Source organism: Chlorocebus sabaeus, chromosome 6 (genome assembly GCF_047675955.1).
Source record: "Chlorocebus sabaeus isolate Y175 chromosome 6, mChlSab1.0.hap1, whole genome shotgun sequence".
NCBI classification, from domain to species: Eukaryota; Metazoa; Chordata; class Mammalia; order Primates; family Cercopithecidae; genus Chlorocebus; species Chlorocebus sabaeus.
Window position 1 is genome coordinate 45944148 of NC_132909.1, and position 26140 is coordinate 45970287.

At 50.2% G+C, this 26140-nt stretch overlaps 1 protein-coding gene across 4 annotated transcripts; it reads left to right on the forward strand.

The window, feature by feature from the left end:
• HAUS8 (HAUS augmin like complex subunit 8) lies at positions 1–25603 on the forward strand. Of its 4 annotated transcripts, none has more exons than XM_007995680.3 (11): positions 1–132; positions 2200–2261; positions 6383–6438; positions 12748–12829; positions 15416–15511; positions 15862–15956; positions 16634–16699; positions 16806–16964; positions 19534–19675; positions 22430–22571; positions 25186–25603. In XM_007995680.3, the coding sequence occupies exons 1-11, from the start codon at positions 104–106 to the stop codon at positions 25430–25432; spliced, it is 1176 nt and encodes a 391-aa protein (XP_007993871.1). In that variant the 5' UTR covers positions 1–103; the 3' UTR covers positions 25433–25603. The 4 variants fall into 4 exon arrangements, with proteins under 4 accessions (XP_007993871.1, XP_007993873.1, XP_037848422.1 ...); XM_007995682.3 differs by having other exon boundaries at positions 15419–15511; XM_037992494.2 differs by lacking the exon at positions 1–132 and adding an exon at positions 259–446.
• The last annotated feature ends 537 nt before the right edge of the window (positions 25604–26140 follow it).

Here is a 26140-nt window from a genome sequence, read left to right on the forward strand (position 1 = left end):
GCCACCCCTCCTGAGGCTCTACAAATGGTCCGACCCGCAAGCAAGTGGGTGGGTCCGGCTTTGAAAAGCCGGCGGGTTGGGCCTTGAGGTGGAAGGCGGGAAAATGGCGGATTCCTCGGGGCGCGGCGCTGGGTGAGTTGAGGCGCCCGCAGGTCTGGATTTGTAGACGCCAGAAGGCTGGAGAGGATGGGCAGCGGAGTTGGGGAGTGGGGACCCTCGGGGTGAGTTGGGGTTCGACCCCGCCAGAAACTGCGCGGGCCCCTGAACACCCCGATGGCGTGCTGCCTCTGCGCATGCTCCGGAGCGCGGATACCCGACCGGCCCCGAGTTCCGCGTCCTCGGCTGGGACGCGGGGCGACCTCGGGCAAGCAGCCTGACCGCCCGGTGCCTCGCTTCCTCCGCTACGAAATGGGGCCGATGACGCAGCTCAACCTCGTAGGCGTCGTGTGAGTGTGAAACGCGCTTAGATCGGCGCCTGGGTCTTTACTGTGATGTCGCTCTTGGAATTACCGTTATGCGGTGAACAAGCGGTGGGCGACCAAAGTGTCCCCTTTAATCCTCCCATGCGCTTTATTCTGTGCTCCCAGTTTACTGGGGAGATGATGGAGACCCAGTGAGGGGAAGTGACTTGCCTAGGGTAACACACCATGAGCAAGAAAGAAGTTGAATAGTGACCGAGAGCTAGGCATGAGTGATCCTGAGGCTGTATTTGTCTAGTTTTGTTAATTCTGCCAGTGTTGATCGTGCCAGGTGCAAACTGAAGTGAAATTGGACAGCAAGAGGAATCACTCCACCGCCCCTTGGCCGTAACCGATAGATTGACAGTAGCACTTCCCAGGTACAGGTGTACCTGAGGCTCGCACAGGTTGTAGGGACCCCCCTCAGGTCGCAGCAGGTTCACCCAGGAGCCCATTCGGTTTGAGGCCACAGCCCTAGCTCAGTCCCCAGAGGGAATCTGTGCTCTTGTCTCTTTCTGGCTCTGAGACTGCCCCGGGGGTGACCTACGTAAGACCTGTGTGTCTTTGTTTTGCAGCTAGGAAAAAGGAGGAAAAAGCAGTTGTGAACCGTTAGGAAGCTGTCGGGTTAGGAGGAGCCTGTGGGCGACCACAACTCCTGGCACCTGGTGAACATTTACTAAGTTGCCTCTCCCCACCGTGTCCTGGAAGTGTCCCTAGCATTGCCTGGGTCTCACTTTGGGGTCCTGGGAGCCCGCTTCAGAGGAAGTGGCTGCAGGGACCAGTGGAGCCGCCCTTGGTGACGGGAGCAGGAGTTGTAGTGCCCTGGGCGTGGCCCTGCCCCTTCACTTGCCCCCCACCCAACTACTTGCCCCTCCTGTGTTGCTGGTGTCTGTTCCTGGATCCCTTCTCTTCCCACTAGATCGGGCTGAAACCCTGAAACCCCTAGTCATCCCAGACTCTCCCTCTCCTGCACCCCCACAGCTGATGAGTCAGCGATTCCTATCTCAGGGTTCCTTCTTTCCTATTACATCAGGCTTCATTCTATTTTTATTTTTATTTGTATTTATTTATTTACTGAGATGGAGTCTCACTCTGTTGCCCTGGCTGGAGTGCAATGGCGTGATCTCGGCTCACTGCAACCTCTGCCTCCCGGGTTCACGCCTTTCTCCTGTGTCAGCTTCCTGAGTAGCTGGGACTACAGGCGCCCGCCACCACCCCGGCTCATTTTTGTATTTTTAGTAGAGATGGGGTTTCACCGTGTTAGCCAGGATGGTCTGGATCTCCTGACCTTGTGATCCACCCGCCTCAGCCTCCCAAAGTAGGTACCTGCCAGGACCACTCCTAGTACCTGTCTGTCAAGGTGTTGATCTTCCCTTTGTTTGAAGGAGCTCTGTGTTTTGTTCACCACAGTGTCTCTGCTGGTATACAGTAGGTGCATCAATGTCTGGTGAATGAATGAACCCAGGGATAATTTGAGATCTCCTGCGATCTCTTGACGGAGCTCTCATTACCCTTCTCTCTTCTCAGTTCAGATGTTCACCTATGCCTTCTTGCCCAGGTGACCAGGGCTGGCTACTCCTTTTGTCCCTCTTCCTGTTGAGGTGGCCCAGCCTCACTGAAATTGTCCTCAGGCAGCCCTTGGACTGGGCTATCTGAGCTTCAACTAGCAGAGGCACCTCGCCGGCTTCCCTGTGCTTCTTGGGCAGTGAGATGAACAAGACCTCTCTCTCTTCTCTTGCAGGAAGCCTGCAAGCGGCCCCACCAATCCTAGCAGCGCCAAGAAGAAGGAGAAAAGAGTTCAAGGTGAGCAGTGTCAGGATCTCTTTGAGGAACATGGTTTTCTTCTTTCATTACGTGCTTTTGGAGGAAGGAAAAAACAGGCCAGAAAAGGGGGCCTATGGCTTTACTTCCTTATAGTCACACCTCTGGGGATTGTGGATTTGGCCGTCCCAGCCCTGCGGCGAGGGCTGTGTCAGGAACCGTGGTGGTCATTTTGAGCAGTGGCTTCCCTTGTGGCCATGGGGGTCATGGGCTGTGTCCAGGACATGTGCCCTGGAAGCATGGGTGTGGAGACCATGGAGATCGTTATCTAAAATCAAACTCTTGTCTTTTTTTTGAGATAGGGTCTCACTCTGTTGCCCAGGCTGGTCTCGAACTGCTAACCTCAAGTGATCCTCCTGCCTCCGCTTCCCAAAGTGTTGGGATTACAGGCATTAACCACTGCCCCCGGCCTAAAATCAAACTCTAAATTCCCACTGCGTAAGCGTGTCAGTCTCATGAGGGGTGCCTGTACGTCTGATGTCCACCTATTGGTCTGGGGTCACCGTTAACAGCCTCCCCTACAAGCCAGGATCACACCGCTGCACTCCAGCCTGGGCGATGGAGTCAGACTCTCTCTCAAAACAAAAAAAAAAGGAAATGTGGCTGGACATGGTGGCTCACGCCTGTATCCCAGCACTTTGGGAGGCCGAGGCGGGTGGATCACGAGATCGAGAGTTCGAGGCCAGCCTGACCAACATGGTGAAATCCCATCTCTCCTAAAAATACAAAAATTAGCTGGGCATGGTGGTAGGTGCCTGTAATCCCAGCTACTCAGGAGGCTGAGGCTGGAGAATGGCTTGAGCCCGGGAAGTGGAGGTTGCTGTGAGCCACGACTGCGCCACTGCACTCCAGCCTGGGTGACGAGCGAGACTCTATCTCAAAAAAAAAAGGAAATGCTCGGCTTGCATGGTAGATTCTAGAGTGCATCATTGGAGGTCAAGACAATGATACGAGGTATTTTCTCAGTGTGTGCAGTGTGGCAGCGCCCAATTCAGCGAGCTTAGAGCAGGATTTTATTTCCAAGTGAGGCAAGGTTTGTGTGTTTCAGCATCGCTGGGTGAGTTGTCTTTTTATTTCCCGACCACTTATTCCCAAGTTCTAAACATCGCATGTTAATCTTGCATATGACACCTGGCATATTTATGAGCTACCTCATTCTTGTACAAGAATTGTATCCTTCTTTATAACATTGCTTCTGTGGAAAATTCAGCCTGTTTATTTATTTGTCAATTTACTTTTTTGAGATGGAGTCTCGCTCTGTCACCCAGGCTAGAGTGCAGTGGTGTAATCTTGGCTCACTGCAGCTCCCGCCTCCCAGGTTCAAGCGATTCTCTGCCTCAGCCTCCCGAATAGCTGGGATTACAGGTGCGCGCCACCACCCTGGCTCATTTTTGTGTTTTTAGTAGAGACAGGGTTTCACCATGTTGGCCAGGCTGGTATCGAACTTCTGACCTCAAGTGATCCGTCCACCTCAGCCTCCCAAAGTGCTGGGATTACAGGTGTGACCCACTGTGCCTGGCCAGCCTGTTTAAAAAGTTGTATCCTAGTTTCCTGGAAACTTGAAAGTGCTTTTCTTTCCCTACCGTCCAAGGCAGCCCAAGTCTGAGATCCTTCTTGTTGAGCACCACTGTTTGCTGATACTACTAGAAAGACCCGGGCTGGATGGTTTCTCTGCTGGGAACTGGGGATATCCTTTCTCTCAGCTGTTTGATCACCATCCAGGGGGAGACTCTTTATGTGGCTTGGTTCTGTCCCTGGGACCCCATCTGGTCCTGGCCTCAGCCCTTAGAGACCTGTATCATGAGAATGGCCTCCCAATTGTCCATATCTGCTGGGCACCCACCTGCACCCACACTCGCTCTGCAGGCATGGCGCATTCCTGCCCTGAGGCTGCCCAGATTGACAGCCCGGCCCTTTGGCTGACTGCAGGATCCTTGTTAACTCTGAGGGCACCTCCTTTCCTCTCAAGGTAGCAGCTGCAGCCCCAGTCCCCAACAGAAGAATCAACTGGCGCAAAGACATGGTTGAAGTCACAGTGTCACTTGACTGAACTCTCAAGCTGTGTGACATTGAGCATGTCGCTCTCCCTGGGTCTCTTCGGTACAAAGGCAAACCTCTGAGCTCTATGGCACTGATACAATGCCGAACTATTTTTTTTTTTTTTTATGAGACAGAGTCTCACTCTGTCGCCAGGCTGGAATGCAGTGGCACAATCTCGGCTCGCTGCAACCTCCTCGTCTTGGGTTCCAGCGATTCTCCTGCCTCAGCCTCCCAAATAGCTGGGATTATAGGCATGTGCCACCACGCCTGTCTAATTTTTTTAGTTTTAGTAGAGACGGGGTTTCTCCATGTTGGCCAGGCTGGGCTTGAACTCCTGACCTCAGGTGATCCGCCTGCCTCGGCCTCCCAAAGTGCTGGGATTACAGGCGTGAGCCACTGCGCGGGGCCTAGAATCATTCATTTGACACATTGTTGAGTGCCTACCCCGTGCCAGGTGGTGGAACATAGCAGCACGCAAAGGAGACAAAAATCCCAGGCCCCTGGGGCTCTAGGGAGGAGGTGGGCATTGCATGAGAACCATAAGGAGGCTGTGGGTGCGCTAGCAGATGCTGTGACAAAATGGCAGGCAGGGGCAGGCGTGCTGTGGTCTGAACTGAGCAGAGCCTTGAGAGAGGGAGGTGCCTGCAAGGGGGATGCACAGCAAGGGGGCCCACGCAGCAGAGCGGCTGAATAGAGCACGTGAGAGCTGACAAAGTGATAAGGGTAGAGGCAAGTTGCTGGTGGCACCGGGCTCAGAAGGTTCCCGGAGGCTCTCAGGCTTCCTGAGCCCATGGACCCAGCCCGCCAGCCTGTCTCAGCCCTGAAGGGCAGCTGGAGGCTGATGGAAGATTTCAGGAAGGAGGGAGCGAGCAATGGTTGTGCCTGGTGGCTCAGATGACCAGGACTGAGAATGGACCGCTGGGCTCAGGAGCAAGGGAGGTCACAGTGGTCTTGTCCAAAGGTGTTCTGGTGCAGTGGTGTGTCTGCAAGCTGGACTGTGGGGGGTGGGATTCAAGGGAAGAAGAAAGGAGAGGAAGAGGAGCTGGTGAGTAAAGAACTCTGGAGTGTTTGCTGTCGAGGGGATGGGAGAAATGGGGGAGGCATCTTGTGGAGAGAGGAGCTGTGGGGACTGAGGCAGGGAGGTGGGAGTTGCGGGGCGTTTCCTTGCAGAAGTGAGGGCTGGGCTATAGTGCCCAGAATGGGGGCGCTTTACCTGGGAGCACAGAGGTCCATTCACAGGGCCAGGGGGATGCAACCCTCAGGACTGGAGGTGACTGCTTGTAGTGGCTGGAGGGTCTCCTGGGGCCACTTCTGTCTTTCCAATGAAGGAGGAAACGGGTCACCGGCTGAGACTGAGGGTTGGGCCAGGCGTAGGAGGTGGGAGGAACAGGTTTGGGGGGGGGTCCGGGAGAGGGCTGGGGGACAGAACGGAACCAACCAGATCCAGTCCAGAATCCTACCCCCAGAAGCTGAGGTGACAGGTGGCATTTGTTTATCCACAGTCATGCTCCCAGGAGTAGCCCTGGCAGGAGACGTGGGGTCGGGCTGTCACCAGGGATTTGGCTGTGTCTGAGGAGGGCCTGGGTGTTGGGCATGTCTCAGGGCAGGGGGTCCCAAACTGAGTAAGGGACGGGGGAGTAAAAGATAGTAGCAGGAGTGAGTCCTAGACACACGCAGGCGGGGGAAGGGGCCGTTGGGGTCACATGAGCTGGGAGGAAGGAGTAAGCCACCTGGAGGCAGTCAGTGAAAGCTCTTTCTTCTTTCCCTCCCCCTTGCCTGAGTGCACTTGCAGCTTTGACCTTGGGGGGTATTCCTTGATCTTAGCTCCTCAGGAACTCTGCGACTCCACAGATGGCTTGGGACTTGCATACAGTAGGTGTCCCATGCATGCTCGAGGCTGCTGAAGGATGTGATCAGAGGCAAGCAGCAGGAGTGGTGACCTCTGTTCTGGTCACTGAGTGGGGAGGGCCCCTGGCATGTGGGTCTCTGGGGCGTGGGGTCTGGGTGTGTGGGGTCTTCGGTCCTTTGTAGTTTTGTTGTGCACCAACAGTGTGTCCCTACAGGTGGAAGAGTGATTGAGTCCCGTTATCTGCAGTATGAAAAGAAGACAACCCAAAAGGTAAGGCCGCACCCACCTTCCGTTTGCAGCAGATCTGAGCGTGGTTCTGAGTAACTGGGATTCTGAAACTAGTCATGGGAGGCGGTCACAACCTGGTCCTGCAGGAAGCATTTTGGGGTCTTCACCCAGGTGCTTTTGAGACCATCAGCCCTTCGTGCTGCCAATTGTGAGTCTCTGTCATCGGCGGCTTATGGCTATAAGCATCTCTTTTACGAAGCTCTGATCTCCATTGAAACATAATATTGTTCTTACCTTTTTTTGTTGTTGTTTTGGAGACAAGGTCTCTCTCTGTCATCCAGGCTGGAGTGCAGTGGTGTGATCACGGCTCACTGCAGCCTCAACCTCCCAGGCTCAAGCCATCTTCTCACCTGAGCCTTCTGAGTAGCTGGGACCAAAGGCATGTGCTACCACACCAGCTAATTTTTAAACGTTTTGGTAGAGACGGGGTCTCCCTATGTTGCCCAGGCTTGTCTTGAGCTCCTGAGCTCAAGTAATCCTCCCATCTTGGCCTCCCAAAGTGTTGGGATTACAAGCGTGAGCCCTTGCGCCCAGGCTATTCTTGCCTTTCAACCCAGTTAATTTGCTTTCTGGATTCTGAAGCTGTCTTATCGAGTGCCCAGCACACACTTCTTGGTGTCTTGCTGGTATTTAAAAAAACAGCTACTTTGGGAGGCTGAGGCAGGCAGATCACTTGAGGCCAGGAGTTCGAGACCAGCCTGGCCAACGTGTGAAACCCCGTCTCAACTGAAACTACAAAAATGAGCCAGGCGCAGTGGCGTGCGCCTGTAATCCCAGCTACTCAGGAGGCTGAGGCAGGACAATCACTTGAACCTGGGAGGCGGAGGTTGCTTTGAGTTGAGAGTACACCACAGCACTCCAGTCTTGGCGACAGAGCGAGACCCTGTCCTCTGTCTTAAAAAAAAAGAGAGTAAAAAAAAAAACAGCTACAGGTTTTTAGAGAAAAACTATGGGAAAAATGACATGCTTTGATCACTCCGAATTGGAGGAAGAGTTTAGTGAACTATCGTGTAGGCACACCATGAAATACTATGAAACCATTGAAACTAATGGCATGAAAGATATTTAACCACGTGAGAACATGCTTTGTGTGAGAGTTGGTGTGAACAATCAGTAGATTATACAATTGGATATTTTCTTTCAGTGAAGTCAAGGTTGGATTCTTCCCTCTGCTTTCCAAATCTTGGTTTATGATAAAATTAAGTCAAATTCCCACTGCCTGTCTTCCACTCTGGTTGGCTGGTGGGTTCTTGACCCTGTGACTTAAGATTCGGCTTGAGAAAAGAGGATACCTTTGCACAAACATATTATTCTCAGAGCAATTTTCAACAAAAAGTCAGTCTTCACGCTCCAAATTTTCATGTTGTCGCCAAGACTTGGTTACAGCGCCCCCGTGTGTCTGCGTGCTGTAACATTTTAGCCCTTTAGATCTTTTCTGTTTTTTCCTTCCATTTTTAAAATCAAGATATCATTTACATGGAGTCAGCGTCTCTTTTTTCAGCATAGGGTCCTGCCCCTTTTGACAGACATAGACGGTCATGGAACCGCCTCTGTAATCAAGCTACAGAATGAGTCATCCCTAAATTCCCTTGTGCTCTGATAGGACCAGCCCCTCTCCCACCCCCAGGCAACCACAGATTGGCTTTCTGAATCTGCAGTTTTGCCTTTTTTAGAAGGTCATATCTGTGGCATCACAGTTTGCAGCCCTTGTCTCTGACTCCTGACACTTAGCAGAGTGCCTTTCAAGTTCCTCTGTTGTTGCATGTATTGCAGGTAGGTTCTTCCTTCTTTTTTGTTTTTGTTTTTGTTTTTGTTTTTGTTTTTGAGATGGAGTCTCGCTCTGTCACCCAGGCTGGAGTGCCGTGGTGCGATCTCGTCTCACTGCAACCTCTGCCTTCTAGATTCAAGCCATTCTCCTGCCTCAGCCTCGGGAGTAGCTGGTATTACAGGTGTGTGCCACCCCACCTGGCTAATTTTTGTATTTTTAGTAGAGACAGGGTTTTGGCATGTTGGCCAGGCTGGTCTCAAACTCCTGGCCTCAAGTGATCCACCTGCCTCAGCCTCCCAAAATGCTGGGATTCCAGGCATGAGCCGCCATGCCCGGCCTGGTTCCTTCTTATGGCCGAATAGTATTCCATCAAGTGGATGGACCACAGTATGTTCATCTGATCATTGATTGACAGGCAGTCACTTGGTTTCCTGTCTTGGTGATTATAAATAAAGCCTCCGTAAACATTCTTGTGTGGTTTTTTGTGTAGACGTGTTTTTATTTCTCCCAAGAGGAGGATTGCTGGCTCATAGAAAAACTCGGACTGTGTTTCCTGCTCTCCCACTCAACAGCAGTCAACACAGGACTTCTGTGACCGATGTGAGGGAGGGTTCCCCTACCAGCAAGCAGCAGCCACCAGCTGGGTGTCTTCCAATTCAATTCTGACACACTCTACCTGGAAATAGCATCAGGACCTATAGGGTGAGGGCTCAGTCCCCAAGACTGCCCCTCTTCTGCCACTAGAACTTCTGACCAAGTTCAAATCGGGATTCCCATGACCCCCCCTTCTTTGGGTTCAGTTAATTTACAGGAGTGACTCACAGAACTCAAGGAAACTCTTAGGTTTACCAGTTTATTATAAAGGATATGACAAAAGATACAGATGGAGTCGAGTGTGGTGGCTCATGCCTGAAAGCCCAGCAATTTGGGAGGTCGAAATGGGAGGATTATTTGAGGCCAGGAGTTCCAGACTAGCATGGGCGAGACCCTGTCTCTGAAAATTTTTTTTTTTCAATAGCCAAGTAAGTGGCTGGGCATGGTGACTTAGGCTTGTAATCCCAGCACTTTGGGAGGTCAAGGTGGGACGATTGCTTGAGCCTAAGAGTTTGAGGCCAGCCTGGGCAACATAGCAAGACCCTATCTCTACAAAAAAATACAAATAGCTAGTTACAGTGGTAGGTGCTTATAGTCCCAGCTACTCGGGAGGCTGAGGCAGGTAGATCGTTTGAGCCCAGGAGGTTAAGTCTGCAGTGAGCCACTGCACTCCATCTTGAGTGACAGCGATATCATGTCTCTTTTTTTTTTTTTTTTTTAATAAGAGATGTGTAGGGTGAGATATCGGAGAAGGCGCACAGAGCTTCCATGGCCTGTTCAGGCATATTACCCTTTAGGAATCTCCACGTGTTCAGCTATCTGATCTGAAATCTCTCCAAGCTCTGTCCTTTTGTGTTTTGTTTTTGTTTTTTTGTTTGTTTGTTTTTGAGATGGAGTCTCACTTTGTTGCCCAGGCTGGAATGCAGTGGTGCAATCTTGGCTCACTGCAACCTCCACCTCCCGGGTTCAAGCTGTTTTGTCTCAGCCTCCCAAGTAGCTGGGATTGCAGGCACACGCCACTATGCCCAGCTAATTTTGTATTTTTAGTAGAAATGGGGTTTCTCTGTGTTGGTCAGGCTGGTCTCGAACTCCTGACCTTGTGATCCGCCCACCTCGGCCTCCCAAAGTGCTGGGATTACAGGCACGTGCCACCACGCCCAGCTCCTTTTGGGTTTGTATGGAGTCTTCATGACTTAGGCATGATTGAAGCATGGACAGCCCTGTGGAAATGTGATTGGTCAAAAAGGATATGCTCTAAACCCAGCAAGGCCTATCTGTTCAGATTCTTCTTGGCCTCTGTTGCATTTTTTCCTCTGAGGTATGAGGCAGGACCCTCCCTGGCAGGTGAAAGGAGTGTGGGAGGTCAGAGAGGTCCTGCTTACTGTAACAAGGGCTTATAGGAGTTACAAGCCATGAATTGTACATGAAAACATCTGTCTCTATATAATGGTAACAAGAAACTACCTGTTATCCACAGTGGCTGCACCATCTTTGTGTTCCCACTAGGCACATAGATGAAGAGTACAAGTTGTTACTTTCACATTCTAGCCAGTCTTGTGGGTGTGAAGTGATACTTCATTGTGGCTTTCATTTGTGTTTTCATAATAGCCGATGATATTGAGCATCTTTTCATGTGCTTATTTGCCATTCCTGTATCTTTGCTGATGTGTCTGTTGAGATCTTTTGTCCGGTTTTAAGTTGGGTTGTTTTCTTATTATTGAATTTTGAGAGTGCTTTCTATATTCTGGATACCAGCTCTTTGTGGTGCTTTGCAAATATTTTCTTCTAGTCTGGCTTGTCTTTTCATGCTGTTAAGTGTTTTAATTTAGGAGGCAGAAGTTGTCGATTTCGATGAAGCCCAGTTGATCACTTTCCCCATTTGTGGATTGTGCTTTTGGAGTCTTACCCAAGATATCTCCACCTAATCCAAGACCACAGATTTTCTCCTGTTTTTTTGTAGGAGCTTTGTAGTTTAGGTTTTACTTTTAAGTCTGTGAGTTAGTTTTTGTGTATGGTGTGATGTTTAAATCAAAGTTCATTTTTTCATGTATAGGTGTTCAGTTGTTTCTATCCCATTTATTGAAATGATTTTCCTTTTTCCCGTTGTATTCTCTCATGATCTGTGTCAAATACCAGTTGACCATATATGTGGGCATCGTGTCTGGGCTCTGTTCTTTTCCATTGTTCCATGTATGCATCCTTATGCTAGTTTCACACTACTGAGGTTGGTGTAACTTTGCACTAAGTCGTGAGATCAGGTAATGTGAGACCTCCCACTATGCTTTTCCAAGACTGTTTAGTCTCTTCTGGTTCCTTTGGCTTTCCATAGAGATTTTAGAATTGTCATTTTCTAGAAAAATATCTGCTGGATTTTGATTATGTTGAATCCATAAATCAGGGAGAATGCCTTCTTAATAACATCGAGTCTTTCAATCCATGAACATGGTATGCTTCTCCATTTATATTTAGATCTTCCTGGATTTCTTTCAACTTTGTTTTGTAGCTTCCAGATTATAGATCTTACACATATTTTATTGGGTTTATAACTAAGCATTTGGTGTTTAGTGCCATTGTATATGGTACTCTCTTTTAATTTCAGTCTCCAAACTTGTTCATTGCTCCTTCTTTGCTAGAGATGTGAACTTTTACATATTGACCCTGCGTCCTGCACCCTTGCTGTATTAGAGTTCTCCAAAGAAACAGAACCAGTCAGAAATGCTTATAAAAGGATATGAATATATAAAAGGGGGATTGGCTTTTTTTTTTTTTTTTACGTGGGATTGGCTCATGTGATTATGGAGGCTGAGAAATCCCAAGATCTGCTGTCTGCAAGCTGGAAAGCCAGGAAGGTTGGTGGTTTAGTTCACTGTGAGTCTGAAGGCCTGAGACCAGGGGAGCCAAAGGTGTAAGTCCCAGTTTGAGGGCAGGAGGAGATGGGGTAAGATGTCTCAGCTCAACCAGGCAAGCAGGAAGCAAAAGGCATGAATTTCTCCTCCTTTCACTGTTCTGTTGTATTCAGGCCCTCAAGGGATTGGATGGTGCCCATACACACTGGGGAGGGCAGTTTATTGCATCCACCAATTCAAATGCTGATCTCATTAGTAAACACAGACACACCCAAAAATGTTCAGTCAAGTTGACACACAAAATTGAAAGAAAACTCTTGTGAAACTTACTTACTAATTTTAGTAGCAGTTTTGAAGATGTTTGGGGATTTTCTACATGAAAAATTACATCTGTAAAAACAGAGTTTTACTTTTCCTTTCCAACCTGTTTGCCTTTTACTTCTTATCTGAGGACCTCCACTGTGATACTGAATGAGAATGGTGTCTGTGCATCGTCGTGTCCTTGCTCTGGTCTCGCTCTGTCTCCCAGGCTGGGGTGCAGTGGTGCGATCATGGCTCACTGCAGCCTCAAACCCCTGGGCCTGAGCGATCCTCCCAACTCAGCCTCCTGAGTAGCTGGCACCCTGGCCGTGGCCACTGCACCTGCCCCTTGCTTTTTATAAGGTTTTCGTTTTGCTTTTGGTTATTAGAAGGGCAGCGTTCCATGTGTTACTTAAAAAATATATTTTTGACAATATAGGTGTAAAAACTCTGTTTTTCCTGATGACCAAAGTTATATGTTCTCTCTAGCAAACTAGCAAATACTGAAATGTGTCTAGAAAAAAAATCAGTCATCTGTAATCTGCCATGTCAAGAATCACCAGCAAACATTTTGGTAGTTTCCGATGTTCTCTGCAAGTGAGCGTCTACATTTTGACAAAAGTTGTTTGTCCTGTAGATATGAGATAAAATTTCAAACCTCTTTAAATGTCTCCCCTGCCTCAAAGTAAGAGCAGCTACAAAACACAGTGCAGACCACATCAGGGCCCCGTGTTGTGAAGGGAGGATGTCTTGTCCTCTGAGTGTCATGTGTTCCCGTAACAGGCTCCTGCAGGAGATGGGTCACAGACCCGAGGGAAGATGCCTGAAGGTGGAAGGAAATCCAGCCTGCTCCAGAAAAGCAAAGGTGCGAAACAGCCCTGGTCCTCGGGCAGTGATGAGCGCGGCAGTACATTTTGTCTCCACGGGTGCTAAGTTAAAGTTCCCTCTTTCCTTTCTGGGAAAGGTCAGAAGCAGTGAGCAACGAGTTGGCGCGTAAGGACAGACTGGGGGGATGTGGGGAGGTGAGCGGGGATGCGGAGGAAGGGGGGGAGATCACTTCTTCCCTGTGTGGCCCCAGAGAAAAGCCACACTGCCATCATGGTACTGCTTTGTGACATCAGTTGCTTGTCTATGTGACTGTTTTCCTTCTGGTGCTCTGAGAGCAAGACTCTTAGAGAGGCTGTGAGGACTCATCCTGAGGTCGGGAGTTCGAGACCCACCTGGCCAACATAGTGAAACCCCATTTCTACTAAAAATATTAACTGGGCATGGTGGCGCACGCCTGTAATCCCAGCTACTTAGGGTGAGGGTGCAGGACTGTGGCAGGTGAATCACTTGAACCTGGGAGGTGGAGGTTGCAGTGAGCCGAGATTGCGCCCTTGCATTCCAGCCTGGGCAACCAAGCGAGACTCTGTCTCAACAACAACAAAAAGACTCGACTCTGCTGTTTGTAACATTAAAAACAGCCCCAGTCCAGACACAGAGGAACAAGTATAGCTGTGTGCCAATAAAACTATTTACAAGCAAAGGAAGCAGGCTGGATTTGGCCTGTGGGCTACAGTTTGCCACTCGGGTGTAGATGTTTGTGAGAATTCGCACTACGCCCTTCCCAGGCGTGGTTGAGAAGCAGCCACCCTAGAGCCAGCCTGCTAGTCTTCCCCCATCTAACTGGGTCGAAGGCCATGCATGAAGCTGGGAATGCTGGTGTGGTCGGGACCAGAGACTGGGCCTGCCACACCTTAAAACCAGTTCTCACTCAAGGGTGATTCTGACCCACAGGGGACTCTGGCAGTGTCTGGAGATGTGTTTGGTTGTCCTACCCGGGGGAAGGGGTTTTACTAGCATCTGGTGGGTGGAGGCCAGGGAGGCCACTCAGTGTCCTGCAATGCACAGGACACCCCCACCACAGCAAGGAAGGATCCAGCCCCACGTGCTCGCAATGCCATGGCTAAGAAACCTTAATTTAAACCTCACTATAATGATTTCAAAGGACTGCTTGTTTGAGTTCCATTGTATGGCTTTGTAGAAAATTAATTTTCTTAGTTCAAATGCTATACGTGCTGGTGATAAAATATTCCAGGGCAAAAGCAATAGCAATAAAAAGTTACCACCTCTAGCTGGGTGTGGTGGCTCACGCCTATAATCCCAGCCAGCACTTTAGGAGGACGAGGCGGGTAGATCCCTTGAACCCAGGAGTTCAAGACCAACCTGGGCAACATGGTGAAACCCTGTCTCTACTAAAAATACAAAAAAATAAATTATGTGGGCGTCGTGGCACTCGCCTGTATTCTCAGTTACCCAGGAGGCTGAAGTGGGAGGATTGCTTGAGCCCGGGAGGCAGAGGTTGCAGTAAAACTAGATTGTGCCACTGTACTCCAGCCTGAGTGACAGAGCAAGACCCTGTCTCAAAAAAAAAAAAAAAATTTCCACCTCCTCACCCCAGGCTCCCAGTCTGTGCCCTGAGGGCATGTGCTCTCAATAGATTTTTGCTGATCTTTCCAGATTAAGAATTTCAACACAAATGGTTGTTTTGTTGTACCCTACAGTTGCGGTGACCTTCCTTTTTTCATTTCCAGGTCATTCGTTTCCTCAGCTGCATAGTTGTTCATTGAATAGTCTCATGCTTAGTTCCTAACACAACAACGTATCATACATGCCATCTGTTGGCGTTTGCAGCACTCCCGGGCTCTTGTATAATGGTAGCATGCTGTATGCCAGTGCCCATCTTAGACAGCATAAGGCTTAATTTTACAGTTTAGAATATAAGTTAAAAGACGAAGGGGCCTCCCAGGGAAGACGAACAGTCTAGAAGCTGCAGAAAAAAGATGGAAAGATTACTTGGCTGAGTGTGGTGGCTCATGCCTGTAATCCCAACACCTTGGGAGGCTGAGGTGGGTGGATCACCTGAGGTCAGGAGTTCGAGACCAGCCTGGCCAACATGGTGAAACCCCATCTCTACTAAAAATACAAAAATTAGCCGAGCGTGGTGGCGGGTGCCTGTAATCCCAGCTACTTGGGAGGCTGAGGCAGGAGAATCGCTTGAACCCGGGAGGCGGAGGTTGCAGTGAGCTGAGATCGCGCCATCGCACTCCAGCCTGGGTGACAAGAGTGAAACTCCATCTCAAAAAAGATGGGAAGAGAGGAGAGGGTAGAATGGGAGTATGGCATCGTGTCCCACCCTTAGCATCCTGGAAACTAGCAGAAAGGCTTCTTTGCGTCTCTTTGGTTATGCAGAATGTCTCTCTCTTCTAGTGGTACTTTAAAAATAGAGTCAAGGTGATGGCTGGGAATTTCCACAGGTTTTTTTTTTTTTTTTTTAAGCCTTTCCACCTTCGACGAAATTGGGTTTTTAGAAGCAAGTGGTATTGTTCAAAAACACGGCCTCGTTCCCTGGCTTCAATGGAGAGTGTCTCTTGACTGTGCTGACTTTTGGGGATTCTTTTCTTAACAGCAGATAGCAGTGGGGTCGGAAAGGGTGACCTGCAGTCCACGTTGCTGGAAGGGCATGGCACAGCTCCACCTGACCTGGATCTCTCTGCCATTAATGGTAAATCATTTGTTTCGCCCCTTCTGTCACTCGCTGAGGGTTTCAGTAGGTCTCAGTGGGCTTCCAAAGTACTGTTGCCCCTTGGCCTATGATGGGGTTACATCCAACAAACCCATTGTAAGTTGAAAATATTGTACATCAAAAATATACTTAATACCTTGGTGAAGGATATTAAACTTGCCTTTTGCCCCTTGCAAAGTTGAACAACTTTAAGCTGGACTGTTATAAGTCCATATACTCCTCAATTTATGATGGGGTTACATCCCAATAAACCCATCATTTAAAAAAATGGCAACCAGGGACCGTCTAGATACACTACTCACCATGAAAAATGCTGTGCTTTATCTTAGACAAAAGCATCATCAGAAAGACGCCACAGTTAGCGAAAACAATACCAAAGAAACTCGAGTCGACATCGTTTTCTGCCCCTCGGAAAAAGAGCCCAGTAAGTGTTTGAAACAAGAGGGCAGCCACAGACGGGCTGCATACATCTGATTTAGATTCCACTCTGAACCAGGTGCCAAGTGCCCACGGATCCCAGAACAGATAAGACACCCATGCCCTTTAGAACAAAAATCAAGACCACAAATGTTCTTAGATTGTTTGTAGAGGTTACATTTCCCTGAGGACACATTCAGTAGTGGATACTAGTGTGGAACCATGTAAAAAATGAGACAGGGGACTTCTCTGTGCTCACGCTGTGCTAGGAAAGGCACAGTGCCAGGCCCTGTCCCTTGGTGGGAGGACGGCTAGGCTGTGGTCTCACTGGGGTGAGGACTAGACTGGTGGGTGGGGGACCAGCAGGTGGGGAGACTGCATTCTGGTCCTGGTGCAGCACCAGATTGGTGGGTATCCTCAGCTTGTCCTTGACTACCCAGCTGCCGCTATCTCTTCACCTGCCAGAGGCCAGGGGAAGGAAGGTTGTGGACCTCCGTCCCTCATCTCAGAGCACCGGAGAAAACCAAAGAAAATAGAAGCAATAGACCCACTACAGCAGAGAACTACCAAATATCAAACTGAATGCAGAAAATCCACACAAGCCAGAGTTCTGCCCCTGCTGGGAAGAGAGCTGGATTTATACCACTTCATCAGGAATTGAGAGGGTCTTTTTCTTTTCTTAAGGATTTATCTGAAGCGATGGAAATGATGGAGTCTCAGACACTACTGCTGACGCTACTCTCCGTAAAGGTGAAAACAGTTCCTCGTTCACGTATGCCATGGATGGAAGGGTGGCCTCCATTCACCATGGGGAGGGAGGCCCCACCTGCCTGAGCTTTTCTTTCACATTTAACAGATGGAGAACAATCTTGCTGAGTTTGAAAGAAGGGCAGAAAAGAATTTATTAATAATGTGTAAGGAGAAGGAGAAGCTACAGAAAAAGGCCCATGAGCTGAAGCGCAGGCTTCTCCTCTCTCAGAGGAAGCGGGAGCTGGCAGATGTCCTGGATGCCCAGGTCAGTTGTAAGTGACACTCTGTGACCAGTGAGTGTTCCCTGTGAATCTGTCCCATCTCCTCTGTTTCGGGTAGCATTCGTACTAGGGTGTCATTGCTCACTGGCTTCTCACTCTGTGTTAGGCTTTTAATGCCAGCCACACTTGCTGTGGTCCTGGTGTTGGTCTGTGATGACACTTTTAGAGGATGAGGTTACAAAATGAAGTGTGAACTAGTAAGGGAGGCGCGCACCTTCTACGCCCTTGTGCAGAGACTTCCTGAGCGCCCAGTGATCCTGGGCAGCAACAGGACGACGCACTGTGGGACTCCCTGGAGGGTCAGGGTGCTGGTGGGAGGCACACCACTCCTAGTGCTGTGTGGTCAGCGGTGTCCGTGTGGGAGAAGGACAGGAACGAACCCCTGGAACCCAGAAAGGGCTGGTAGGCAGGGGCGGGCCCCCCCACCCACTGGGTGAGTTTCCTGTGGTTGCCAGAACAGAGTCCCACAACCTGGGTGGGCAAAACAACGGGAATTCATTCTCTTACGGTTCCGGAAGCTGGAAGACTGAGATTGAGGTGTTGGTGGTTGGCTGTGTCTGAGGGCTGCGAGGGAGAATCTCTCCTGGCCCTGTCTTTGGCCTGTGAATGGTTGTCTTCTCTGTCTGTTCACATGTCCTTCCCCCTGTGTGTGTCTGTGTCCCCCTTTCCCCACAAGACACCAGTCGCGTTGGATTAGCACCCCCCAAAAAACCCCCCAATCACCTCATGGTAACTTAATGACCTTGATGAAGTCCCTGTTTTCAAATAAGGGCACATTCCAGGGTACTAGAGGTTGGAACGTCTGGTATGAATTTGGGGAGATACAGCTCAACCCCTAACATCCAAAATTTTCGTGTGAGCACCCCTGCAGCTAGACCCTGGACTGAGTACAGGGTCCCTGGACTGAGTACAGGGTCTCTGAACTTAGGGAGCTCAAAATGGAAGAAAAAGAGGCAAATCCAGTTGACCCTCAAACAACAAACATGAATTTGAGTGTGAGGTTCTCCTTACATGCAGATTTTTTTCAATAAATATATTGGAAAAAGTTTTAGAGATTTGTGACAATTTGAAGAAACTCAGCTGAACCTCATAGCCTAGAAATACTAAAAAAATTAAGAAAAAGTTAGGCATGTCATGAATGCATACATATTTGTCCCAGCATGGGCAACATAGTGACACCCAATCTCTGCAAAAAAAATTTTTTTTTTTTTTTTTTTTTGAGAGGGAGTCTTGCTCTGTCACCCAGGCTGTAGTGCAGTGGCGCGATCTCAGCTTACTGCAACCTCCGCCTCCCAGGTTCAAGTGACTCTCATACCTGAGCTTCCTGAGTAGCTGGGACTACAGGCATGCACCACCACGCCCAGCTAAATTTTGTATTTTTAGTACAGACAGGGTTTTGCCATGTTGGCCAGGCTGGTCTCGAACTCCTGACCTCAAGTGATCCACCCTCCTCAGCCTCTGAAAGTGCTGGGATTATAGGTGTGAGCCACCGCGTCTGGCCAATCTCTATAAAAATTAAAAATTAGCCAAGTGTGGTGGCATATGCCTATAGTCCCATTTACTTGGGAAACTGAGGCAAGAGGTTTGCTTGACCCTGGGAGGTGGAGGCTGCAGTGAGCTGTGATCACTCCACAGCACTCCAGCCTGGGCAACACAGTAAGATCTGTCTGTAAAAAAAATATTTGTGCAGTGGCTCACGCCTGTAATTCCAGCACTTTGGGAGGCTGAGGCGGGTGGATTACTTGAGGTCAGGAGTTCAAGACCAGCCTGGCCAACATGGTGAAACCGTGTCTCTACTAAAAATACAAAAAATTATCTGGGCATGATGATGCGTGCCTGTAACCCAGCTACTTGGGAGACTGAGGCACAAGAATCGCTGGAACCCGGGAGGCGGAGGTTGCAGTGAGCCGAGATTGCGCTACTGTACTCCAGCCTGGGAGATAGAGCAAGACTACGTCTCAAAATGTGTGTGTGTGTGTGTGTGTGTGTGTGTGTGTGTGTGTGTGGTGTGTGTGTGGTGTGTGTGTATACATGCTAATCTATTTACATGTTTATTGGATGTTTGTTAATCAGTAAGGTTTCAGTCAACAGTTGCTATCAGTGAATTCAGGGGAAGTCAAAAGTTATATACGGATTTTTGACTGCACAGGATTTGATGCCCCAAACTCCCATGTTGCTCAAGGGTCAACTGTATATCATTTCAAACCCCCATGAAGACCCAGACAGCATGTTTGGGATGGGAGTGGGCCGTGCCGGGAGTGGCCTTGTGGAAGGCAGACGTTTAGGCGCAGTGCTCTAAAGCAGGTGGGCCCAGCTTAGGGCCTAAGCCTAGAACCACTGGAAAGCAGACATGCATTCTCAGTAAGGGGCCTGGGCCGCCGTACCATCCACTTGGCTCTTTTGGGGAGAGCTCACCACACCCTTGGAAACTTCCTGAGCTCTGAGCCCCTCGGGGGTCGTGAAGAACAGTGCTGTATCTTAACCCTGCACAATCCGTTAAGCTTCCAGAGAGGGGACTCCAGGGTCTCCCTCCATTATCCCTTCTGTTTACAGATCGACATGCTCAGCCCCTTCGAGGCAGTGGCCACACGCTTCAAGGAGCAATACAGGACGTTCGCCACGGCCCTGGACACCACCAGGCATGAGCTGCCCGTGAGGTCTATCCACCTGGAGGGAGACGGGCAGCAGCTCTTAGGTAGGAAACGGGACATCCCAGCGCGTGTGCAGCAGGCGGGGCGAGGAGTGTGTGTGGGTGCTCTCCGTGGGCCCGACGTCATCGCCACGGGTGTCCTCTTCCCCATCTAAGGCAGAGGATGGGGAGGGCTGGTCAGGCTGTGGTTCCTCCAGGGTCTCGCCCTGAGTAAGTAACCACACTGGGATTTGAACCTTGGGCGGTGGGATTCGCAGTGATCTGTTCTGCTGAAAGGCATTTTGCAGGGACGACCTGTAGTCTCCTGAGTCCCGCGCCCAACAAATGTGCCTTTGTGGTCGCGGGCTGACAGGACCACCAGCCGCACCCCGGCTTTCCCCCTCAGCAGAGCAGTGAGGTCCCTTTCAGGCATAGGATTCCCACCTCATCTCTAACTTGAAAACTTTGGCAAGTGTGAAAAAGCTGCCACGCTGCATCTTAAATTCTCTTCAGAACAGGTATCTTCCCAAAGACAGCGTCTCGCTCTGTCGCCCAGGCTGGAGTGCAATGGCACAATCTCAGCTCACCGCAACCTCTGCTTCCCGGGTTTAAGTGATCTCTCACCTCAGTCTTCTGAGTAGCTAGGAGTACACGTGTGCACCACCAAACCTGGCTAATTTTTGTTTTGTTTTGTTTTGTTTTCCGTAGAGATGGGATTTCACTATGTTGCCAAGGCCGGACTTGAACTCGAGTTCGAGCAGTCCTCCCACCTTGGCCTCCCAAAGTGCTAGGATTATAGACGTGAGTCTCCATGGCCTCCATTGTTCTTTTTTTTTTTTTTTGGAGGTGGAATCTTCTTGCGTAGTTGCCCAGGCTGGAGTGCGGTAGTGCAATCATAGCTCACTGCTGCCTCGAACCTCTCAGGCTCTGTTCAGATCCTCCCACCTCAGCTTCCTGACTAGTAGCCTCCCTAGTGCTTCAGGTATCCACCACTGCACCTGGCTAATTTTTCTTTTTGAAACAGAGTTTCGCTCTTGTTGCCCAGGCTGGAGTGCAATGGCGCAATCCTGGCTCTCTGCAACCTCCGCCTCCCGGGTTCAAGCGATTCTCCTGCCTCGGCCTCCTGAGTAGCTGGGATTACAGGCACGCGCCACCATGCTTGGCTAATTTTGTATTTTTGGTAGAGACGAGGTTTCTCCATGTTGGTCAGGCTGATCTTAAACTCCTGACCTCAGGTGATCCGCCTGCCATGGCCTCCCAAAGTGCTGGGATTACAGGCATGAGCTGCTGCACCTGGCACACCTGGCTAATTATTGTTTATCTTTTTGTAGAGATGAGGTCTGGCTACGTTGCCCAGGCTGATCTAGAACTACTGCACTCAAGTGATCTCCCACCTTGGCCTCCCTAAGCACTGGGTTCCTGAATAGGCGTAAGCCCCCCGCCCGGCCAGGTTTCTGATTTTATAACTACAGTCACCTCCACATCTGTACTCTCAGAAAATGCTCAGTCTCTTAGGTAGTTGCTGGGAACTGGCCTAGGGACCGTGTTGAGTTTTCTGGGGCTGCCATACCAAGTGACTATAGAATGGGTGGTTTGAAACAACAGAGATATTCCCTCCCAGTTCTGGGAGTCTTGATTTCAGCCAGAAGTCTGAAATCAAGGCATTGATGGGATTGGCTCCCTCCAGGGGCTGTCGGGTGAGCCCATCCTGTGCCTCCCCCACCTGCTGGTGGCTGCCGTCATACCTTGGCATTCCTTGGCTCTGGCTGCGTCCCTCCATTCTCTGCCCATCTTCACGTGGCCTCCTCCCTGGCTGTCTTGTTATTGAAATTTCCTGCATCAGTATGGTGGCGCACGCCTGTTATCCTAGCACTTTGGGAGGCTGAGGCAGGGGATCACGAGGTCAGGAGTTCAAGACCATCCTGGCCAAGATGGTGAAAGCCCGTCTCTACTAAAAATCCAAAAAACATTATCCAGTTGTGGTGGCAGGAGCCTGTAATCCCAGCGACTCGGGAGGCTGAGGCAGGAGAATGACTTGAACCCGGGAGGCGGAGGTTGCAATGAGCCAAGATTGCGCCACTGTACTCCAGCCTGGGCAACAGAGCCAGACTCCTTGTCTCAAAAACAAAAAAAAAGAAATTTCCCGCATCTGATGAGGACACCAGTCACTGGATTAGGCCCACCCATCTTAATCCACCCCATCCACAAAGATCCTGTTACCGGTTAAGGTCACTCACTGGGAGTGGAGGGTTGGAGTGAAATGTACATATTAGGGAGGGCATAATTCGGTCCGTAGCTGGAGGGAGAAGAGGCTGGCTGATACGGCGCTTAAAAGGCTCCCAAAATGTGACTCTTATGTACGACTGGCCTTGATGTGACGTGTGTCGGGGAAGGGGGCGTGTTGTCCTAGTGCGGGTGACACAGGTCCCGCAGTTGCAGGCATCCCTCTGCTCAGTGGCGCAGGGAACAAGGACTGTTTTTCAGTTCCTCGTGGTCTGGCTGGGAGGCCTCAGGCATTCTCCCTGGCACAGCACAGCCTTTTTCACATTTGCATTGGTTTCTGTTGAGGATCCCAGAGTGACATTTCAGTTCTGTTCCAGTGTCCTCCTGGATGGTGGACGTGCCTGTCCCACAGTCTCAGAGCATGGGACAGAGAAGGCACGAATGTCTTCCTTGGCTTCCGCTTCTTCCCTGTGCGCTCTCCACGGTTCCAGCACGATAGCCGAGCATCGTGAGAGAAGCCTGTCGGCCACTCCACTCCTGCATGTCTTGCGTGGGGCACCTTGCCATCCATCGCCCACCATCCCTCTTCCCCTCCAGATGCCCTGCAGCGTGAACTGGTGACCACTCAGCACCTCCTGGCCGCACTTGACGTTGGCGATTCGGAAGAAAATGTGCAGGTGCTGGACTTACTGAGCGAACTCAAGGACGTGACGGAGAAAAAGGACCTTGAGCTCCGAAGGTACCTTGGAAAATGCTTTAAGAAAGAGGTGGCACCCTGTTTGCTCAGGGCTGTTGGTGGCTGCCCTGTTGGGGTGGTGCCGAGTTCCTATTAGAGTTCAGAGGAGGTTCAGCCCCCTGAGTGAGCTGCTGTTTTCCCAGATGTTGCACAATATGAGAATGGCCAGCAGGTGTCATTGTCATCCGTATTGTGGATAACAAAATCTCCAAGAGCACCTGCCTTGCCTTGCCCTTTTTTTTTTTTTTGAGACAGGTTCTCACTCTGTTGCCCGGGCTGGAGTGCAGTGGCAGATCTCAGCTCACTGCAGCCTCAAACTCCTGGGCTCAGGTGATCCTCCTGCCGTAGCCTCTTCAGTAGCTGGGACTGCAGGTGTGTCCCACCACACCCAGCTAATTTCCCTTTTCTAGCCCACTTCTCAGTCATTTTTGAGCGAATGGGGATTCTAGGTGAAGTGAGGATCAAATATGCTGTAAGACGGGTCCTAGATTCACAGAGTGCAGCAGGGTCAAGAGAAGAGCAAACGAGCTCATTGCCCACTTGGAAACATCCATGGAATGGCCGGGCGCACTGGCTCATACCTGTCATCCCAGCACTTTGGGAGGCCAAGGCGGGAGGATCACTTGAGGCCAAGAGTTCAAGACCAGCCTGGGCAACATGGTGAGACCTTGTCTCTATTATTTATTTATTTATTTATTTATTTATTTATTTATTTATTTTGAGTCATGATTTTGGCTCACTGCAACCGCCACCTCCCAGGTTCAAGCGATTCTCCTGCCTCAGCCTCCCAAGTAACTGGGATTACAGGTGCCCGCCACCACACCCGGCTAATTTTGTGTTTTTAGTAGAGACAGGGTTTCACCATGTAGGTAGGTCAAGCTGGTCTCGAACTCCTAACCTCAACTGATTTGTCCACCTCGGCCCCTCAAAGTGCTGGAATTACAGGTATGAGCCACCACACCGGACCACTCTGTTTAAAAAATGCAAACATTAGGCACAGCGGTGCATGCCTGTGGTCCCAGCTACTCAGGAAGCAGAGGTGGGAGAATCATCTGAGCCTGGGGAGGTCAAGGCTGTAATGAGCTGTGGTCATTAGAGTAAGACCCTTCTCAGGAAAAAAAAAAAAAAAAAAAAATCCATGGAAGTCCTTAAGCAGCTGGAGGAGAAAGGGTGTCACCTGTCATTCACATCCTCAAAGTAACTCAGCAGCACGGGTGCCCTCACATCAGCCCTGTTGGTGTTTTCAACGCCTTCCGGGGTAAGGTCCCAGGAGGATGTTTTTTGAACTTCTGATTGATAGAAATGGCCCAGATCTTAAAGGACTGTGCAGTGGCTTTCACAGAGCACATATCCTTGTGGGTCCAGACCCCCAAAACCCATCAAGACCCCCCCTTTTTTTTTTTTTTTTACCTCCCCCAGGAGATTTCTAACCACGCGCTTTTCTCCACCTCTTTCAGAAGACTATCTTTTCTCTTTTTTACAATGCTAAATTTTTTTCCGAGTGCTTAAAATATTGAAAAGGACTTATGCAAAACAACTGCCAGCCACTGTGGCATTTCTTTCTCCTGTGGGTGGCCATGGATCAATTCAGGAGACATCAAAGGGTTATAAAGCCACAGTCCCACTCCCGGGATGACTCATTCACTCATGAACGGCAGAACCCTCATGGACCCAGTCACCTCTTAAAGGCCCACCTCTCGCTGCTGCCACATTGGGGATTATTATTATTATTGAGATAGGGTTTCATTTTCATTGCTTAGGCTGGAGTGCAGTGATGTGATCTCAGCTCACTGCAACCTCTGCTTCCGAGGCTCAAGCGATCGTCCCACCCCAGCCTCCCAAGTAGCTGGGACTACAGGTGTGCACCACTGCACCCGGCTAATTTTTTTTTGAGACAGAGTCTCACTCTGTCGCCCAGGCTGGAGTGCCAGTGGCACAATCTTCGGCTCACTCCAGCCTCCGTCTCCTGGGTTCAAGCGATTCTCCTGCCTCAGCTTCCCCAGTAGCTTCCCCAGAGGATTACAGGTGCGTTCCACCACGCCTGGCTAATTTTTATATTTTTAGTAGAGACGGTTTCACCATGTTGGCCAGGCTGGTCTTGAACTCCTTACCTCAGGCGATCTGCCCGCCTTGGACTCCCAAAGTGCCGGGATTACGGACGTCAGCCACTGCACCCAGCTTTTTAAATTTTTTTTGTACAGACGTGGTTTTACCATGTTGCCCAGGCTGGTCTCGAACTCCTGGCCTCAAGCTATCTGCCTGCCTCGGCCTCCCAAAATTCTGTGATTACAGCACTTTAATCCCACCTCGCCCAGCCAGGGGATTAATTTTTTAATGGGAGTTTGGGCGGGGACAGATACTCCCGCCACAGCAGCAGCACAGCACGGAGCTCCGTGAACATTTCTTGGATGAATGAGTCTCTGCTTTTGTGCCTGGTGCTGTTCTTGGGGGGTTTCCCTGATTGCGTCTTTTCAGACAGATCTTGTTTCCTGCTCCTTTCCCACTGAGCATGTGGGCCGTGTGAAAATCCGCCTCCCCGTGTGGCAGCGCCTCGTTCACCACATGCGTGCGCTTCACCTCAGAGGGTGAAAGCCGTTCTTTCTCCCGTCCTCAACAGGAGCTTCAGCCAGGTGCTGGAACTCTCCGCAGAGGTGAGCAAAGAGGCAGCCTTGGCAAACCAGGAAGTCTGGGAAGAGACCCAGGGCATGGCGCCCCCCAGCCAGTGGTATTTCAATCAAGATGGTGCCTGCAGAGAATCTCGGGGAACACCCAAGAGCACGACCCTGTCTGAGGACGACAACCCGGGTGCCTCATCAGCCCCCACTCAGGCCACGTTCATCAGCCCAAAGGAAGACTTCTCTTGAAGCAGCCAGGGAGAAGTCCCGCCCTCTGTCTCTCGTTCAGGGAGGGACTTGTGGTGACTCGTGGTTACATTCAGGACACTTGAGCACTTTATACACTACCGTAGCACTGTAGCTATTTTTATGTGATAATCTTGTTTGATACTTAAACAGTAAACCTGTTTTGCAGTTGAAGCCTCCGTTTTCTATGAAGGGGGCCAGTTGGAAGGCCTGTATTGTCTCGAGTTCTTCTGGATGACTGGTCCTGAAATTCAGGGCCTCCACGACATGCCCAGGATCCCACCGTCGCGATTATTTCATGTCCTTCAGTCACAAGGGTGGTTTTGGGACAGCAAGTTAGGAATTGGCCCTCAAGTGGACATGCTTTGTTTTATTTATTTATTTAGGGAAATGCAATTCTTTATTAGAACTCAAGTTTGCGTTTGTAAACATTCAACAGAAGAGGTAAAACAAAAACAATCCACATCATCCTTCCCCCGGCCCCAGCTTCTGCGGCTGAAGTAGGGAGCTTCCACTTTAACAACCCCGACTGGCTCTGGCTGCAGGGCCTGAGATGCCTTCATAATCGGGTCATGGTCCCAGGCAGCCTCGAGAAACTGCTGGGTCCCTGCCTTGCTGGCAGCTTTGGGAGGTTGCTGGGTCCCCGTCTCGCTGGCAGCCTCAAGAGACTGCAGGGTCCGGCTTCCCACACCTCCAGCAGGGAACCCTGGG

What these genes read in the sequence shown, in the direction of transcription:
- HAUS8 (XM_037992494.2), top strand. Translation starts at nt 274, where the DNA reads ATGGCGTGCTGCCTCTGCGCATGCTCCGGAGCGCGGATACCCGACCGG. An exon ending in AAAAGAAGACAACCCAAAAG is followed by an intron (nt 6,439 to 12,747) that starts GTAAGGCCGCAC and finishes TTCCCGTAACAG; the next exon opens with GCTCCTGCAGGAGATGGGTC. An exon ending in CAGATGTCCTGGATGCCCAG is followed by an intron (nt 16,965 to 19,533) that starts GTCAGTTGTAAG and finishes TTCTGTTTACAG; the next exon opens with ATCGACATGCTCAGCCCCTT.